General features: G+C 42.0%; 1 protein-coding gene across 1 annotated transcript in view; it reads right to left on the bottom strand.

The window, feature by feature from the left end:
- Nucleotides 1-18,905, bottom strand: part of pappaa (pregnancy-associated plasma protein A, pappalysin 1a) — a 168,395-nt gene that overhangs the window by 57,556 nt on the left and 91,934 nt on the right. Inside the window, exons 11-13 of the mRNA XM_066712607.1 lie at nucleotides 8,911-9,024; nucleotides 8,604-8,739; nucleotides 8,109-8,322 (exon numbers count right to left, since the gene is read on the bottom strand). Of these exons, the coding sequence (XP_066568704.1) occupies nucleotides 8,109-8,322; nucleotides 8,604-8,739; nucleotides 8,911-9,024 (464 nt within the window). The remainder of the gene's footprint in view (nucleotides 1-8,108; nucleotides 8,323-8,603; nucleotides 8,740-8,910; nucleotides 9,025-18,905) is intronic.

The following is an 18,905-nucleotide window of genomic DNA, read 5'->3' as shown; positions in this document are numbered from 1 at the left end:
CAGGAGTATAAGGAAGAAGATGTTAGACTTGGAAGCCACAGTGCTGGCGTGTGACTATGATGTTGTAGGAGTGACAGAAACATGGCTTACAGAAAATTATGGGGATGAATACAAGTTGGAAGGATACACACAGTTTAGGAGAGACAGGCAAAATCATAGAGGGGGTGGGGTAGCATTATATGTGAAAAATGACATTGAGGCAAAAGAACTTGTATTAGATCCCAGTAACGGAACAGAATCTTTGTGGGTGAAACTTTTGAACAAGAGATCTGGAGGATTAATGGTAGGAGTGGGTTACAGGCCACCAAACTCAGATATTCAGAAATATGCTGCATTGTACAGTGTAATCAGGACAGCATGTAGCAAGGATGTGGCTGTTATAATGGGGGATTTCAATTTCCCAAACTTAGACTGGGAAAGCCCAGTGGGGACTACAGAAGCAGAAATAGAAATGTTTGAGATGGTAAATGACTGCTTTCTAACTCAATTTGTCAGGGAACCAAACAGAGAGAGTGCATGTACTTGATCTTTTCAAATGACCAAGATAGAGTCAGGGGGACAGTAGTTAGATAACCAATGGCAAATTGTGATCACAATATGGTTAGCTTTGATGCACTCTTTCAAAAAACAAGGTCCAAGTCTAAAACAATGGTCTACAATTTTAGAAAAGCAAACCTTGAAGGTATGAGACGGCACTTAGAAGAGGTAGACTGGAGCACACTGGATACAGAGTCAGTTGAAAATGGATGGGTATATTTTAAGAATATACTACTTGAGGCTCAAGAGCAATCTGTACCAAAACTTAGTAAATTGAGGAACAAAAAACACTGGCCAAAATGGTTTTATAAAGGTATGCAAAAAAATATAAAGAGGAAGAAAATGTTGTATAGCGCATACAAAAAGGGATGGTGACGAAACAAAATACATAGAATATGTTGAGCTGCAAAGAGATCTTTAGAAAGGGATCAGGAAAGCAAAGAGGGAAATGGAAAGAAACATAGCTCTTGGAGCTCAAACCAAAGCAAAGAGCTTTTTTCCATATTACAACAGCAAGCGGTCAATAAAGGAGGAGGTGAAACAGAAAAAGGGCAAAAATGGAGGTATCTTGGAAAACGAACAAGATGTGGCAAATATTCTAAGTGAATATTTCACAGAGGTTTTTACAAAAGAAAAAACATGGTATTCCACAGGTTGACAATCAGTCCAGTCAAATCCTAAGAGAGATCAGGATAAATGAGGAGGTACTAAAGGGACTAGCAGAATTAAAAACAAACAAATCACCTGGGCCAGATGGGATATTTCCAACAGTACTTAAAGAAATGAGGGAAATTATTTATAGGCCGCTAACTCAAATATTCCAAATGACACTTAGAACAGGGGATGTGCCAACTGACTGGAAGACAGCAAATGTCATACCAATCCACAAGAAAGGGGACAAAACTGAGCCAGGAAATTACAGACCAATCAGTCTCACCTGCATCACTTGTAAAATGTGGGAAAAAATGATTAGACAGAAAATAGAGGAGCATCTCAATGAAAACCATATTCTTGGAGATAGTCAACATGGGTTTAGACGAGGCAGATCATGTCTTACTGATTTATTAGAATTTTTTGAACATGCAACTGCAGCTGTAGATCAGGTAAAAGCATATGATATGATATACTTAGATTTCCAAAAAGCTTTTGATAAGGTTCCACACCAAAGACTGATCCTCAAATTGGAAGCTGTAGGCATTCAGGGTAATGTAAGTAGATGGATTATGAACTGGTTGATGTATAGGAAACAGAGGGTGTCGATTAGAGGAGTTGCTTCTGACTGGAGTGAGGTTGTTAGTGGAGTTCCACAGTGATCAGTACTAGGGCCTTTGCTTTTTCTCTATATTAATGATCTGGACTCTGGGATAGTTAGCAAACTTGTCCAATTTGCAGATGATACTAAAATAGGCGGCTCAGCAGATACAATCTTGGCAGCACAGGCTATTCAGAGGGACTTAGATACTGTGGACAGTTCTGGGCTCCACACTTCAAGAAAGATATCGCTGCTTTAGAGGCAGTTCAGAGGAGAGCAACCAGACTTATTCCAGGTCTGAAGGGAATGTCCTACTGAGAGACTGAGGAACTGAACCTTTTCACCCTGGAACAGAGGAGACTACGTGGGGACTTGATTCAAGTCTTCAAAATCATGAAAGGCATCGACCACATCAAACCAGAGGAGCTTTTCCAGATCAGCAGGGACACACGCACCCGGGGACACAAATGGAAATTGGGCTTCAAGGCATTCAAAACGGAAAACAGGAGACACTTCTTCACACAGAGAGGCGTCACAATCTGGAATAAACTACCCAGCGATGTGGTAGTAGCTGAAAGTTTGGGAACATTTAAAAATAGACTGAATAGAATCCTCGGATCACTTAAATATTAATGAACACCAAACGAGCACGATGGGTCGAATGGCCCCCTCTCGTTTGTAATTTTTTTTATGTTCTAAATAAATGATCTCAATGTTAATGTTTTAAACCCATTCTGTGCTGCTGATCTAAGCCTCGATGTCCCACATTACGAGACACACTGCAGGATTGTTTGTCACTGAACTAATGAGAAAACAAGTGCCTGTTTGTTTGCTGCTGTGGCTCTTGCTCAGCAGGCATGTCGATAAGAACAGAGAGGCATCGAGCATGGATACGACATCAGCCACACACGTGGATTCGCTGAGCCTCGTGGGTCCCCCTACTCTGCATGTTGTTGGCTGTAATTCGCTTAATTCATTTGTTTTGCCACAGACACACAATGGGGTTAAAATACGTGCAGGTCGGGATGCTGTGGAGGGCTGGCCAACAGGCACCCGATCATCACTCCCCCACAGGTGATGGATGACAGGCTTAGCAGATGCAATCAGTCTGTGTGTCAATTTCTGTGACTGTCCAAATCTGTTTAGACAGACATTGATAAACAACTGAAGTTGAGAAAATCTTGAAAGAGATGTGCTCATGTTAGAAGAAATAATATTTATAAAGGGCTTCAGAATAGGAAGACAAATGGAAATGTTTCCTGACCCAAGGTGAGCGGGAACAGCTGCTGGAGAGGGGGGGCACCCACTGAGATCAGTAAGAAACAATAGCCCCCCGGTCACAGGGGCTGTGAGAAAGTGTGCAGTTGTGTATAAAAGGGTGTTGGACTAATGCAGCGGCACCACCTCTCCACCCTCAGTCACAGATCCGGGGAGAGACTATGATGTGATGTTTCCATGGGATTAGAAGATCGAGGTGCAGAGTGTCTGTGGCGCTACCTTGCTTCTGTAAGGATTTGAGACGAGCTTGTAGTACCCATAACATCATGAAATGAACTTCCCGACAGTTAAGTCATGTTCTCAGCAGAGCATCTGCAGCCTTGCTGGCTGTGGACACTGAGCATCTGATCACGCTTTGAGTCCCTCTTTAAAATAAAGTCAGCTTGCCTTCAATATCGAGTAAAGGACAGTGATGTAATTTCAAAGTGTCTCTTTGTAGCTGGTAATGCCTTGTGATATCCTGAGAGGACCAGTGGCAACTCAAAGATACATAAGTTATGACAACAGTAAAAACCAGTGACAGTCAAGTGTCAATCCATATTGGCTTCCATTGGTTGAATACATTGCTAGGTTGTACAGAATGTAGCCCATTTATTTCTATGCACTCTATGGGGTAGACGCATGAGCAATACATTTAAATTGGATTTCTTCCTAATGTCTTTGTCTCCACAAGCTTATACCTCCTCTTAAGTATAACATTCAACAGATAGGATCTGAAGAACCACAAGTGCTGCAGTGATGATCATCACCTGGGTTGTCTACATTTTACACAAACATGCATCACTGGGGGCTGAAGCTGCGCAGCTGTATCTGAGGATAATGAGTTCAACTTGGGCAACAGCCTGGCATCTCCGGATGTCTGCCCAGCCCGGGTCACTGTGGCGGTTTGAGTCAAAGCTACAGCAGTCGATTCCCCTACCTAGCTAATGGAAAGCCCAATCCCGATTTCCTGAAGGTTCCTGTTAGTAATCCTTGGGCGTGGCCAACCTATTCCATTTGCCAAGATAAGCTGTAGTACAATGTCCTGTTATTTCATGTTTGCACATTTTTAATTTGTGCTTAATTTTTTTTGGACATAAACTGTTGAAAATAATTAATGTCTTCCAGGCCAGATGGAGTTGAACAACAACAATTTAAACCAATGAATCACTCAGGGGAAAAAAAAGCCAAGTAAACACAAGGCTATTCAGATTGAAGCAATATGTGGATTTTTTTTTTTTTATGAATGAAAGGAACTGAAATATTGAATTGCAGACTACAATGTGTGGTGTAGTCTAGCCAAGCTTTACATTACTAAAAGAAAGAGAATAGTTTTTATGGCCTTGGAATGCTAAACAGCCCAGGGCCTATATTTTACAATGATCTGACTAGGTTTCACTTCACGCTACAATTGTAAAACGCAAATTAAAAAAGAGAGCGATCAAAATCGGGATCGTGTCTGAGCATCAATGTGTGGCGAGAATGACCGTTAGCCTTTCCAGCGTTCATTCAGCCCACCACAGCCGTTCCTACTGAACTGCACAATTAAACCACTTTCCTCTGACACACCTAATCTTACACAATGGTGGAAACACAAAGCAACAGCAACTACTTGCTTGTTAAATGTGTTTTTTCACACAGTGCTTTCACTTAATTATTGCTAATGTGAAACTACATGGAAGTAACGGACCACAACTATTCCTCTCGGTTTTATTTCCAAAGGCGGACGGGTCAAGGTGGCCTTTACCTGCATATCACCGCGATGTCGTAACTCTCATTATCATTAACACCCATTATAAGTATTTCAGGTGTAGACTGATAACAGTCATGGCAAAGAAATGGCCCAACTGAAAACACTCTTCTCAACTACACTGACATCAGGGAAAGTTATTGCGTAGGAATTAATGGAGTCTCATTTCAAACAGCATCTCTGACACCAGATCGGTAACACACAACCCAATCTAAACACGGATATTTCATGCAACAAGTTATTTCAATGCAGAATGTCTGGTGACAGTTTACCGACTTTCACTCGAGCCGAAATCCAAAATGCAAAAGCCATTACTTAATCAATATCACTCCACACTGTGTGTGGGTTCACTGTTTTTCCTGCTGCAGCACTGACCCGTGTCTGTTTGTCTTCCTACCTGCACTCTCTCAATCTGCCAGAACACAATCCTTCTCATTTCCTGTCCTCTGGAATTCCAGCCGTGGAGATATCTCCCCGTAATGTGTTTCTACCGCAGGCCTTTCCTCGAAACCTTCAAGCGGCCTGTCTGTTGACCGATCACTTGAAATCGCATGGTGATTTACTGCGCAGAGCAAAAGGCCCCGCGTAAAACTCAGTCAGCAGTACACTGTGTTTGATGTGCTCTGCCAGCAGGGAACTCCGTCCTACTTTGGGTTCTTATTAAAGAACAATGCTGTGACAGAGGTGGAGAGAGCTCAGCACCAAATTGGCATCCATTAACTGCAGTGCCAAGGCGCTTCTTTGTTTCCAGCTGAAAGTCGAAGGGGGTTGATACAATAGTAGATCTTCTATCGATCATCACCGTATCAGTGTGTTAAGACCCCCATTCATTCAAAAATGTGATTAAATGTATTTATTGATATATGAGGAAAAACAAAATCACCTCAACCACTGAAAAGTCAAGAACCACATCAACCTACTTCAATATATTTCTAATGTATGTTTCCACAATTTCCTAATTCTCACTGAAATAAAATAAAAAAATACAACCGTACTTAGAAAAAGGAACATGATTGTGAGAGGCAGAGCTTTCCCTCCGAGTGGCTCCCGAATTAAGCAAAACGGCCATTATCCAACCATTTAGTTTCACTGTCTGCACACCTTCGATCTGCCTGCATGCCCATGATGTTCAGCCCCTTCCTTCTTCCCATGATTCTCCGCAACGTCCTCCCATGACTATCATAGGCCTGCAAAGATGGACGGGTCTGCTCTCAGATCTGTGTGATGTGGACTTCAGAAACTGGACAAAAGAGCATCCAAATGTGTTCCACATGTGCTCCAAATAAGTTAATGCACCCAAATCCTTTCTAAAAAAAACTGTTACCAAAAGTGGAACATAAAACTGGATTATGTTAATAGCTACGTTGTTAACAACTTTGGGGATCAGGGACTTGGTGTTTTGTAGAGCTGCGGAAAAGTATTACAGGAGACAGATTGTTGGCACGGGCAGCTCTCAGGCCTGCAGCTGATTTTCTCTTCACAAGCCCGGCCCCGGGGCCACCTCCAGAAGAAGCAGCAGCAGGAAAAAAAGTGCCCTGTGCTTTCACAAGTCAAGAGGAAACAAATCCCTGCTGTATCTGTCAGTAAAAAACCTGCGTCCCGAGTCAAAGGTTAACCTGCTGGCGCAGGGTCTGCCAGATCACGCACTCGACAACAGTCCCGCCTTCATTCGGATACTCTTTTTAGGAAACTCGACAGGACCTGCGTTTCAATGTGTGCATCCAAACTCCACAACACCAGTATAATTGTATTATAAACCCTTAAACAAACTCTATACAATGCACTGTAGGGAAGAGGTAAAGGAATCTGAAGATTAACATGCTTTCTATGGCAGTTGAAAATTGATTGCGTTTTTGCTGAAAAGTGCAAAACTATGACACGATCAGAGGACGCTCTTTAATTTTTTGGTTCTTCTGCTTTGCTGTGCTTTATTATAATGACAAAGGAAGTCAATAAGGTTCTCTCAACCTAATTACTTCAGTTCCAATGTTCTCAAATATGTTAATCATTTGTATATCATTTTAATGTTAAACGAACATGAAATTGCGGTTTCACTGCTGCTCACAGAAAGATAAACTCTGGTTTACAGCCGGAAATAAATGTGCTTGAGTCGTCCAGTGCAGCTGTTCAGGAATATAAAGTTTAGGGTGACTTTGTACAGATACAAAAAATAGGGAATTAAAATTGCATACTAGGCACTGTCCTGTTGGGATTTCTTTTTAATTCCCCGTTTACTCTCTCTGAAACCGCACTTCTACCCCGAGAAGGCAACAACGCTCTTGTGCTGTAAATCTCCCACTGTATTACAGCGAACACTGCACTGGACATCCTGATCTACAGAACTGTCTGTATCATCTGTGAAACAGTACACAATGAGTTTTTAAAAGCAAGTGGGAAAGTGTAGGGATTCGGAGTCAGGATGGTTAATTTCATATTTGTTTCAAAGTAACAACAGTTGGTGGTTGTGAAATACCAGAGATCCCTGGGAAGCAATTCTGGCTCCGTTGTGTGGCTGTAAGCTCGGTCCAGCACTCGAACACGGACTTGGCTTTCTGCTTTAGGCTTTAATCTGAAACCCGATACTGCACATTTTTCAATGCCAAAGTACTTGCAGAAAACTATTGAAAATAATGATAATATTATTATTGTTGTTGTTATGATTATTTCTTGATTAGAGCTACACTCTGCTTGGGGTAGATGTTGGTACCCAGACTGATTACAGTTTACAGCTTCCAAGGGTGTCTAGTGCGGCATTATGGCATACTGTATGGTAATGTATTATCATTATTGTTGTTGTTGTTGTCATCGTATTGTGGCATCTATTGCCTGCGCCCTGTTTCTCAGAGCCTGAAGTGAGGGATGTGACAAGCAAGCCAAAGTGTGAGGAACCACCTCCACCTGCAAAGGACCTCCTCAACGCCCCTCCAGAGGGCCCTGCTCGGTATTTACCCCTCTAACACCTTGAGAACAACCCGCAGCTTCAGGCGCGATGCCATCATCGGTGCAAACACGGCTGTGTGCTTCAGACATGACAGCAGCCCTGGTTACTGTGTCTGCCACCACCTTCAACACACGATCATGTTTAACTGGTTATTTTACATGATTTCTTTCTCCCTCTCAATTTGAAAAGCACATGTTAGCTGGACAATAAATGCTTTTCTTGTTTTCCAATACAACCCCACTCTCAGAAACAACGCAGAACCAGTGAATGCTCTCTTTCATACATCAAGACTGATATGAGGTGACAACAAGTGGACCATGTGAGCCGGAGATGATCCAGGTGGTCAGGACCACAGACAGGACGCTCCTCACCTCTGTCCCGTGGGGTTGTAGATCTCGTTGCTCTGGCAGCCGCTGATGGTGATCGGGTCGAAGAACTGGAAGGAGCGGAGGCCCACCCCCGATATGGCCACATAGTGGGACTTGAACCTGACAAGAATGGCCTGAGTGCGGTAGAAAGCCATGCTGAGGTCGTGGCTGACAGGGATGACCAGGGGGTTGTTTCTGCAGCTCAGTCTCCAGTCCCCTGAGCAGAGAGACACACCAGAGACACCATTCAACACAGAGCTCCATTCTGCACATCTGAAGCACACGATCTGAGAGACTACTGAACTGAAATATCGGGAAAGTCTTATTAGATAAAGAACTTGGCTGATCCGTTCTTCAGTTTTATTTTTTCCCTCATAAGTAGTGTTTCATAAAAATCATTTTAATTGACTTCTAATACTGTCTGACCTTTGGCCTCTACAAGCAATTCCAATATTCTAAATAATAATATTTACAACAGCAACACAAACAGCGATGTACCCAGGTTGTGTGTCTGTTCCTTGGTGTCCACCAGCTGCACCGTGATGTTGACCTGGGTCTGGTCGATGTAGCCGGTGCCGTCTGCAGCCAGGTGAATGATAACGGCCGCAGCCACCATCGGATGTGAGAAGTATGCCTATGGAAAGATCATGATCAAACGATCACATGTATGTGACATTAACCAGGGCTTCCCAGCACAACGTGACCAGAGGTCTTTGGAATTTTTTATTTTTTATTCCTTCAACACAGGTCTGAGCACACTGAGCAGGTCACTGATTTCGGACACTTTCTCCAGCGACTCTCTTACCTTTAACCAGAACTGCGGATTGCGGAATGGCGGCTGCTGCTGCGCCTCTCGACATGGGAACCATGCGTACTGAGACACACCTTCAGACAAGTCGAACACCTTGGACTGACACGTCTGCAAACGACATGCAAGACACAGTGGCTTTCATTAGCGCAGGTCAACATACAAACTACTGGAAACACAGCTCATGTAGAAAGCATTATTATTATTACGATTTCTTAAAACACAAACACGGCGGCTTACAGTTTATACAAGCAGCATTTTAAGGCAATATCAATGTGCAGTTAAATGAGGCTTTAAATAAAAATACAACAACCCCTAAAAAGTGTGTGTGAGTACATATGAAGAGCATAAAGTTGTATGATATGGATTGCAAAGGTATGCTGCTCTATTTGGGAGCTGATTAATGTGAGAAACACTGGAGCACCACAGGTTTCCCAGTGAGATCAGGTGTTGTATGATGTAAACAAGCTGGTATTACTGTTATTGATCTTTATTATTATTTGTCAAAACAACATCTTGACGGGGCTGAGTCTGAGAAAGACACAATGTGAGTGTCTGATGAAATACCATTTAAAGGGTTATAGCCACATCATTCAGAGGGGTCTGAACTTGAGCTTTCTGTGGATTTCTAAGACTGAGGCAAATGTTTCAAATACTCTTCCTCCAGTTGAAAATGTTTGGGTCAGCGTTCTTGTGTCAGATTATCAGGAGGGAGTTGCAATAAGTCTGCTGCCCTGCAGAGGTGCTAGGGCTGAGAGGCTTGATGTGTTTGTGGAAATTTGACAGGCATGTGCCCTTGCGCTTGTGTGACAAGTGTACTGCAGCATACCACATCTGCAGAACAGATGGCAGACTGAGGTTTTCACTCCTCTCTCCACGGAGAGCACCTCAAACATCACCAAGCAGCCGCAGACAGCAAGGAATTCGTGGGAGGCTATCCCCCCGGGCTTCCAAGCCTTTAGGCTAATAAGAAGCAACCAAAGCCCAGCAGACTGACTTGCACATATTACTGAGCTAGTGTTTAAAGGAGAAATAAATGCAGTTGTGAGCAAATGTTTGCCCATCCTGTGTAGCACCAGGAGTGTCAAAACGCTCGTCTGTGAGGAAACAAACCGAATAGGTACTGAGAGTGTGTGCTGCTAAGTAGCCACATTTTTGGGGGGTGAATCACAACATCCACTTCACTATAGCCAAGTGTATCAAGATTTGCATTGTTTTCAGGAGGGTTTTCAGCTTTTCTCCACATGTTTCCAGTTGTGCACCAAGAAACAGTGGTTTGATCTCAGAACGCTGTAAAATCTGCCCCCTAATCTGCATTCACCCTCTTCTGAGACACATCATTCCTTCTGATTCCAGTTTGTAAAATGAACTTGAACTACTAGGCTGGGTCAATCCAGAGATGTAGCCACTTGTACTTGTCAGAATCCTCAGTCACAGAGACTGGGTAGGCTTCACACCCACGGCCACCAGCTCTCACTGGTGCTAACTGCACTCGGGGACTGACAGCCTTGTTGGGGTGCCTCTGGCCCATCAAGAGGGCGAGGCGGACGTGAAGAGCAGCCATCTGAAAGGGTTTACATGATGAATGCTGACCGGCTGCCTGGTTCATGAAGGCAATAAATGTCCTGCTGTCAAGAGCCCTTATTTCAAGCACATTAAAACTGCAAAGTCAAACTCCAGGAAGCAGGAACTTCTGTAATGAATACATCTTGGTCAAGACACAGAGTCCAGCCTTTCGCTGCTGAGAGGATGGATTCACCGCTACAGAGGAGCTCCGAGAGCACAGTCGAGACACAGCCACCTTGACAATCACGTTACAGCACGCCCGTCCTGTCCAGTGCACAGACGGGTATTTAAAACCCGTACACACATGCAATGCACTACAAAGAAAATAAACCAGCACCTAAGGGGTTGGTGAGACAATCGTTGTAAGTTGTTAAGTGGGTGCAGATGGGCACCATTAACTTGGATGGATGTATTACTCAGCTCCTAAGGAGTGGATTTTAATATACAAATATTAAATGTTTATTTCCTCGGGAGGCTCAGGAGGAAACTGTAGCGTCAGTTAAGTGTCTTACTTTTCAATTCTTTATTTTAGATGCATTTAAGCTTAAATGAGACTGGGCAGACTGAAGGTAATTGCAATTAATGCAATAAGAATAGGATTAACAATTGAAAACAATTATTGCCTGCAATAAGAGGGAGCAGACGCACATTTGAAGACATTGTTCTCTGTTCACACAGTATATGTGTTTCTTTTCTGAAACTATATATGTAGACAATATTTTTCCATGGAAAACTGGAAATGTCTTTGGGAACACAGACACTACATGTGTTGTCCAAAACGGGGCCACTTACCAGAAGTATAGAACTGAAGTTGTTTAGGTCAAGGAAACAGTTAATCCTTCAATTTTGTTTTTACTATTTTGTCTGCACTTTATGGAAAGACTACCTTTTATGCTGGCAGTAGAAAACCAAATGGCATATTTTGTTTTCTTCAGTTTTGCTAAAGTACTGCCATATGGTAATTCCCTGTGTTATGTAATTCTATCGAGGGGTTGCTAGGGAAAACAGAATCATGTGTTGATATGTTGCATATGGTGGGATATTGTAACACGCTAAGCACGTTCATGCGCTGAGAGCCTGGAAGTTACAATGCTGGGGCTGCCTTTTGATCTTGACCAACCCGTCTCTGAATCAAGACTCTGAGCAACAGTAAACAGATGTAAAACCATTAGGGATCACTGATTCAATCCATCTAATTACTTTTTTATTTTTTATTAAAAAGAATCGGAATACTTACCTTAAACAAAGTTCACTCAGACATGTGCTGGTAGTGAAGCAATACAAATGCAGCTAGATTTCTTATTGTCCATTTCTAACTGCATTCTGCAGCATTCTGCTGAATTTGGATAGGTGTAAATGCGATTTCATTACAACTATAAAGTTTAAAAAGTTACATTCATGACTTTACTTATATAATGAAGTTCAAATTTAGTTAATTGCTCTGTGTCCTAATGGCAATGACTGAAACAAAGCATGAACATGGCTTGAGTTGATAATTTTCATGTTCTTATACAAAGCTGACGAGTAAAACCTTGATAGATACCAGGTCTGTTGAGATTGGTTATTTTGAATAAGGTTTTTGTAATATTAACCATTGAGCTATTTTTTTGTTTATTTTTTAAGAATCTTGCATTAATGTGCATTTTGGATGTATTGACATTTAGTCTATATGGAGTTAAATGCTTGAACTTCAAATCAATAAATTAAATGAAACATGATGCACTGACATACTGATGAATGTAATTAAGATTTTAACGTACTGAACTCTTCTGCAACAACTGATAATGGAAATTACTCATCAGATGATCTGTAATCTGAATCCTTTCTCATGAATCTACCAGCTGCAGCTGAAGAGAAGACATGTGTGAAACAATAACAGACTGATACAAGATGTTTACTGTGATCTGTGAAGGAGACTTGAGGGTCATGCAACTATTCCACACAGTACTCAAATAAGCAACATCCCCACAATATCACAGCTCTTTCAGGAAACCACTATTGTGTCAACGTCTCAGATAAGAATGATAATAAGCAGTCATGGATCCTATGACCAATAACCACATGTGAGGACACATTAGATACACATAAGAATGTTTGGCTTCCCTTTCACATGCACACAAACCTGGCTAAAATATACACAGTATTCACACCCTGTATTTCAAACAATGCTATTTGCAGATTTATTTCATTAATCAGTACAGACAAACGTGTAAAGATTTCAGTTGTCTGAGTTAAGAAGGGGGACGTACAGACCTTTGCTATACGTAACTTCTAATTTCTGCACCCTCCATCTTCCTTTAAAGCTTTAATCAATATGCCACCCTAAGGGTTAGACTTGCACTTTCAGACCCCACTTTACAGTTATGGAGTCGTACTGTGAGCGTTCAGTCATTTCACCTGAAGCGACCCTGGACCCATGTGAGAAAAGCAGGATTGTACACGACCCTCAGTCTGCAAGAAGGCAAACACTGAACACTGGAGGAGAAAATGCAAGAGATATGCAAGCATTCAGGTGTCAGCTGTCAGCCAGTGAGAACACACACACACACACTTGCAAAGGAAACAAACTGCGTAGGCTCTGCCACAAGGTAACTCTTCTCGCCTGCAGCCCACCCATAGAGCACAGACTGCAGTCCTGGCAAACGCAGACCCTCCCTCCATCTCGTCTCCCCTCGCACACTGGAAAGCCAGCTGATCAAAACCGGTCTAAGAACGGAGCACATGTGTTTCTCGTGACAGAGTTTCTTTGTTTGTCATTAGTTAATGATAACCAAGCACCAGACAAAAGATGCTTTCCAAGTGCATAGCTGTGTCATTGCATAACTGCCACAATAACCAAAAGTCTGCAGTGCCAGAGCTGACAGACAGCTGAGCCAAGTGTCACCATCACCAAGATCTCTGCATGGCTAATGTATACACAGCTTTCAAAGTCTGTCAAACCCCCTTTCCACTAATTCTAGCACCATTCACACAGAAACTTTTTCATGGCAATTTGTTGCCGGAAAGGTCTCTGTGTGAAAGGGTCTAAGGAAATTGACATCAGGAATTTTCCACCTCGCAACCTAGTCAAGATGCTAGCAAATGTGCAGCAACACGTTTGTGTGAAATGAGCAGGAAAGAAATGCCGGCACATGTGGTGTCACGTCCTTGCGCTGTCGTCACACAGAGCATTAGCTAACTGGCGTACCCAATGAGAATAGAGTGCCATTTCATTTGCGTTTCCCTCTTGACTATTTGTTCTTGGTATTGAGTCCAAACCGAACCGTCCAGAGTATCGGCCTATGTCTCCTCTCCCGAATCCACAGGATTGCCATGGCTACAGCGCTTATAAGAACATATAAGAACATATGAAAGTTTACAAACGAAAGGAGGTCATTCGACCCATCGTGCTCGTTATGCCGACTTTCTCTGTCTTCTGTGTGAATGGGTACAAGTCAGTGTGAATGGGGCATAACATTAAAAGATGCCGGCATTTTGATGGTATTTCAGTGTGAAAGGGACTTTTGTGAATGCCCCAAAACAAAAATTTAAATATACATATATATATAATATATAATACGATTAACAAAATGGAGAACTATACTATGCTGCATGCATCTTTCCAAGTTCTCTGTAGAAGAGTAGTTTCTTAAGCCATAATATCGCTTCAATACCATGACCAAGATTTCTCTCGCTCGTCCTGTGCTGAAGAGCCCCTGCATATCTGTGAAACCTCCCTGAGTGGTCCAGGACTGCCGGCTAACCTCGACACCAGATTATGCCCCCCAGCTCCAGAGTTTATTGGCTATAATGCTGATTTGCATTAGAATCACTTGAGAAGTTCTTTCATGTTCCTCTTTAGGTCTCATTGCTGTCACTGTAAATTAAACTTGGTAGAAACCGAAAATGGAGGTTTGCAACACTAGACAGTGTTTTAAAGAAAAACAAACAAACCCTGGCAGCCTTAGGACCTGCTAACCAGCAAGCATAAGGCTGAGCAATCCCCGTATCCCAAGACATTTCACAACACAGTGGAACATATTGAACAAGTGCTAAAATAACATGAAACAAAACCACAATTGAAAGCCAGTCTAGGTTTAACAAAAGCACACACATACAGACACACAAAACAGTGAAACAAATGATGTCAAATAAATCTTCTAAGACCACAACCTATCACCAAAGCATGCACTGACATAGGAGGCAGAAATGCTATTGTAAATCAAAGCCACACAGATTCCTTTGGATGTGCTTTGCTTTGATTTCCAAACAGAAGTAGCTGTAAACTAATTTGTTGTTCCTTCCCCAGGCAACGTTTCCATTTCAATATTTTCCTAATGCTTTGCAGGAAAATGACCTTTTGGAGGAAGAACAGCCACACTCCTATCTGTACGTATAGTCTTTTGCATGTTCAGTATCATTATCAATTATCATATCCCGATGGAGAAGAAGCACAGCAGGAGATCCTGCCTGTCTCCTGAATAACTATAGTCCTATTAACCTTAAAACTCACTACGCTGGTTCATTAAGGTGGTGTATATCTCCAGGTCTCTAAATCCCACTCCTCTGCTCATTGTCCGTTAGAACAGAGAACACCAGGGCTATTTTAGGCCCTCGCTTTTTCCTCTCTTTTGCACTTTAGATTTAACCACTTGTATCTAAGTGCAGACTATTCAATGGTCTATGACAATTCTGATCTAATTTCTAAAATTAATGATACATTATTTTACAAGCACTATTTTGCATTAAACTATGCAGCCCTTCATGTGAAGAAAATGGTATATTAAGATACTCCGAACTGGTAGTTAAACTTAACTGGAAATTAATTCCTTAAAGCCTGTTCTCTACAGAAAAAAAGCGCTGAAATCATTTCACTACAGATATCATACTTAAACTCTTCAGAATGTAATTCCGATCGTTTTAAAGAGGAATTTAAGATTCAGCTAGAAGTGCCCACATCTGTCCCACACCATCCAACACAGTAAGAACATTACTGAGCAGCTGTTGGTTGTGACGTTAGTGGGTTTTTCCACTCAGCTACAGCTAAGCAACTCCTAAGCTATTTATAATATGTTGCAGCAAAACCTGAACATTTGCATTTGTCCCATTATATTGACCATGATATCACCGTGTCTGACTGCTGTCCACTGCAGTAACACATTGTTGATATGTTCATTGTTTGCTTCTTATGCTATATTTAAGAACGTAGGTAGTTCTGGATCTTAAACAATCTGTTGTGAAGCCGTCCTCGTCCACGGGACCCTTGGATGCTTTCATTCTTGATCCAGATGGACGATTCATAACACAAGAATAAACTATTTGCTTGTTAGACCACTATTACAATTAGGTATATTGTTTCTAGGATGAAATGTATGTAATTTATGCAGTTTGAACTAATAACGCTTACAGTGAGGGAAAAAAGTATTTGATCCCCTGCTGATTTTGTATGTTTGCCCACTGAGAAAGAAATGATCAGTCTATAATTGTAATGGTAGGTGTATTTTAACAGTGAGACAGAATAACAACAAAAAAATCCAGAAAAATGCATTTCAAAAAAGTTATAAATTGATTTGCATGTTAATGAGGGAAATAAGTATTTGACCCCTTCGACTTAGTACTTGGTGGCAAAACCCTTGTTGGCAATCACAGAGGTCAGACGTTTCTTGTAGTTGGCCACCAGGTTTGCACACATCTCAGGAGGGATTTTGTCCCACTCCTCTTTGCAGATCCTCTCCAAGTCATTAAGGTTTCGAGGCTGATGTTTGGCAACTCGAACCTTCAGCTCCCTCCACAGATTTTCTATGGGATTAAGGTCTGGAGACTGGCTAGGCCACTCCAGGACCTTAATGTGCTTCTTCTTGAGCCACTCCTTTGTTGCCTTGGCTGTGTGTTTTGGGTCATTGTCATGCTGGAATACCCATCCACCACCCATTTTCAATGCCCTGGCTGAGGGAAGGAGGTTCTCACCCACGATTTGATGGTACATGGCTCCGTCCATCATCCCTTTGATGCGGTGCAGTTGTCCTGTCCCCTTAGCAGAAAAACACCCCCAAAGCATAATGTTTCCACCTCCATGTTTGACGGTGGGGATGGTGTTCTTGGGGTCATTCCTCCTCCTCCAAACACGGTGAGTTGAGTTGATGCCAAAGAGCTCGATTTTGGTCTCATCTGACCACAACACTTTCACCCAGTTCTCCTCTGAATCATTCAGATGTTCATTGGCAAACTTCAGACGGGCCTGTACATGTGCTTTCTTGAGCAGGGGGACCTTGCGGGCGCTGCAGGATTTCAGTCCTTCACGGTGTAGTGTGTTACCAATTGTTTTCTTGGTGACTATGGTTCCAGCTGCCTTGAGATCATTAACAAGATCCTCCTGTGTAGTTCTGGGCTGATTCCTCACCGTTCTCATGATCATTGAAACTCCACGAGGTGAGATCTTGCATGGAGCCCCAGACCGAGGGAGACTGACAGTTATTTTGTGTTTCTTCCATTTGCGAATAATCGCACCAACTGTTGTCACCTTCTCACCAAGCTGCTTGGCGATGATCTTGTAGCCCATTCCAGCCTTGTGTAGGTCTACAATCTTGTCCCTGACATCCTTGGACAGCTCTTGGCCATGGTGGAGAGTTTGGAATCTAATTGATTGATTGCTTCTGTGGACAGGTGTCTTTTATACAGGTAACGAGCTGAGATTAGGAGCACTCCCTTTAAGAGAGTGCTCCTAATCTCAGCTCGTTACCTGTATAAAAGACACCTGGGAGCCAGAAATCTTGCTGATTGATAGGGGATCAAATACTTATTTCCCTCATTAACATGCAAATCAATGTATGACTTTTTTGAAATTAGTTTTTCTGGATTTTTTTGTTGTTATTCTATCTCTCACTGTTAAAATACACCTACCATTAAAATTATAGACTGATCATTTCTTTGTCAGTGGGCAAACGTACAAAATCAGCAGGGGATAAAATACTTTTTTCCCTCACTGTATGTTACTAAAACAGACTTTTCACATTCAATTCAGGATCAAGTTGTTGGAATATTTATATCTATTGCAGTGTACATGTAAAATATCTATATCTTTATGTGGTAAATAAATCTACTCCATAAATGTGTTAAAGTTACAATTGCTTAATCAGATTTCCAGGACGTTAACGAAGGAGTCTGCGCTCCTCTCAGAGCCTAGCAGTCCGCAGGCCTCTGGCTGGAGCCATGCAGCCTTGCGCACTGCAGCGCACCAAAGGACTACTCCATCTTGGAGAGGAAGCATCCTGCATTAAAGCAAGTGTGGCAAACATGCTGGATTGTCACCTTTCATCAGCCGGTAGGTTTTGGGGCTGAGATGTACATTTTCATTGAGACAGAAATAACATACGGCAGTTGTCAACAAGGAGGGATCATTTCAAAGGCCAGGCAGGATAGACCTCGGCAGCGTATCCTGTTTAAACAACACATTAGAAAAGACCGAGTGCTTCGGGAGAGCTCCTATCCTGCTATTTTGACGAACAGTGAAAAAGCTCATCCTTGGTGTGAATGTGTGGCACACGGACACATATTTGCTGTCAGAAATCAGCCGCCGCCATATGAAAGCAGCCTGGTTTAGGGATTAGATGTATCCTTTAATGTTTTTTTGTTTAACGGACTTCTGTTTCAACAGTGTATTGTATCATTGGCCAAATTCAAAATGGGGAATAGGGTAACACAATATAAAAAATAAGATAAATGATTTCTAATTTACTCAAACTGCCAACAGAAAACTGCAGCAGGCGACCCTAACACATTGATCTTAGTATATCCTGTACTGTCTCCTTTCAAAATCACCAGTAAATAACTTTTTCCTCAATTTATATTTACAGAAGAGATTTTAATCCTTGAACTTTTGTTTTTGTTTTATATTCTGCTTCAAATGAACAATCCTGAAGAGTTCAGTGGAATTCTGAGCAGATAACTATTAAAACGTAGTGACTTATATACATTTGAATTGTATATGTATCTAGTTAAAACAGAAGAAATAGCATATATATTGATATCTATATACTTCTATCTATATGCAATCCATAACTATTGTTAAAGTGTGGTTGGGACCAATAAGGCACTTTGGCAAAATAAAAGGACAGCATCTCTGCATACATATGTGCTTGCGGACGCCATCAGCTGTATTTTTATTTTTGGTAACTGCAAACAAAAGTGAGTAATTGTGCTGGACTCGAGCGCCTGTTCCACAGACACGTCATTCTGAAACTGTCAGCTTGAACCGTCACTGCGCTGCACGTTTGTGCGTGAGAGTTTCTGACAACTGTTTTTTGTTTCATTGTTGCAGTGCATTATTGGAATTCATTTTTTTATTTTTTTTGAGAATTCAAATCTTCTGGTGCTTTTCCCCCCGGCGGGCCCGACTTTGCGGACCACTGACCTATACAAAACAAGATCAGATCGCCATTGACACTGTA

The sequence above is a fragment of the Amia ocellicauda genome, chromosome 9 (assembly GCF_036373705.1).
Source record: "Amia ocellicauda isolate fAmiCal2 chromosome 9, fAmiCal2.hap1, whole genome shotgun sequence".
Taxonomy (NCBI): Eukaryota; Metazoa; Chordata; class Actinopteri; order Amiiformes; family Amiidae; genus Amia; species Amia ocellicauda.
This window is presented reverse-complemented; position numbering and strand designations above follow the sequence as displayed.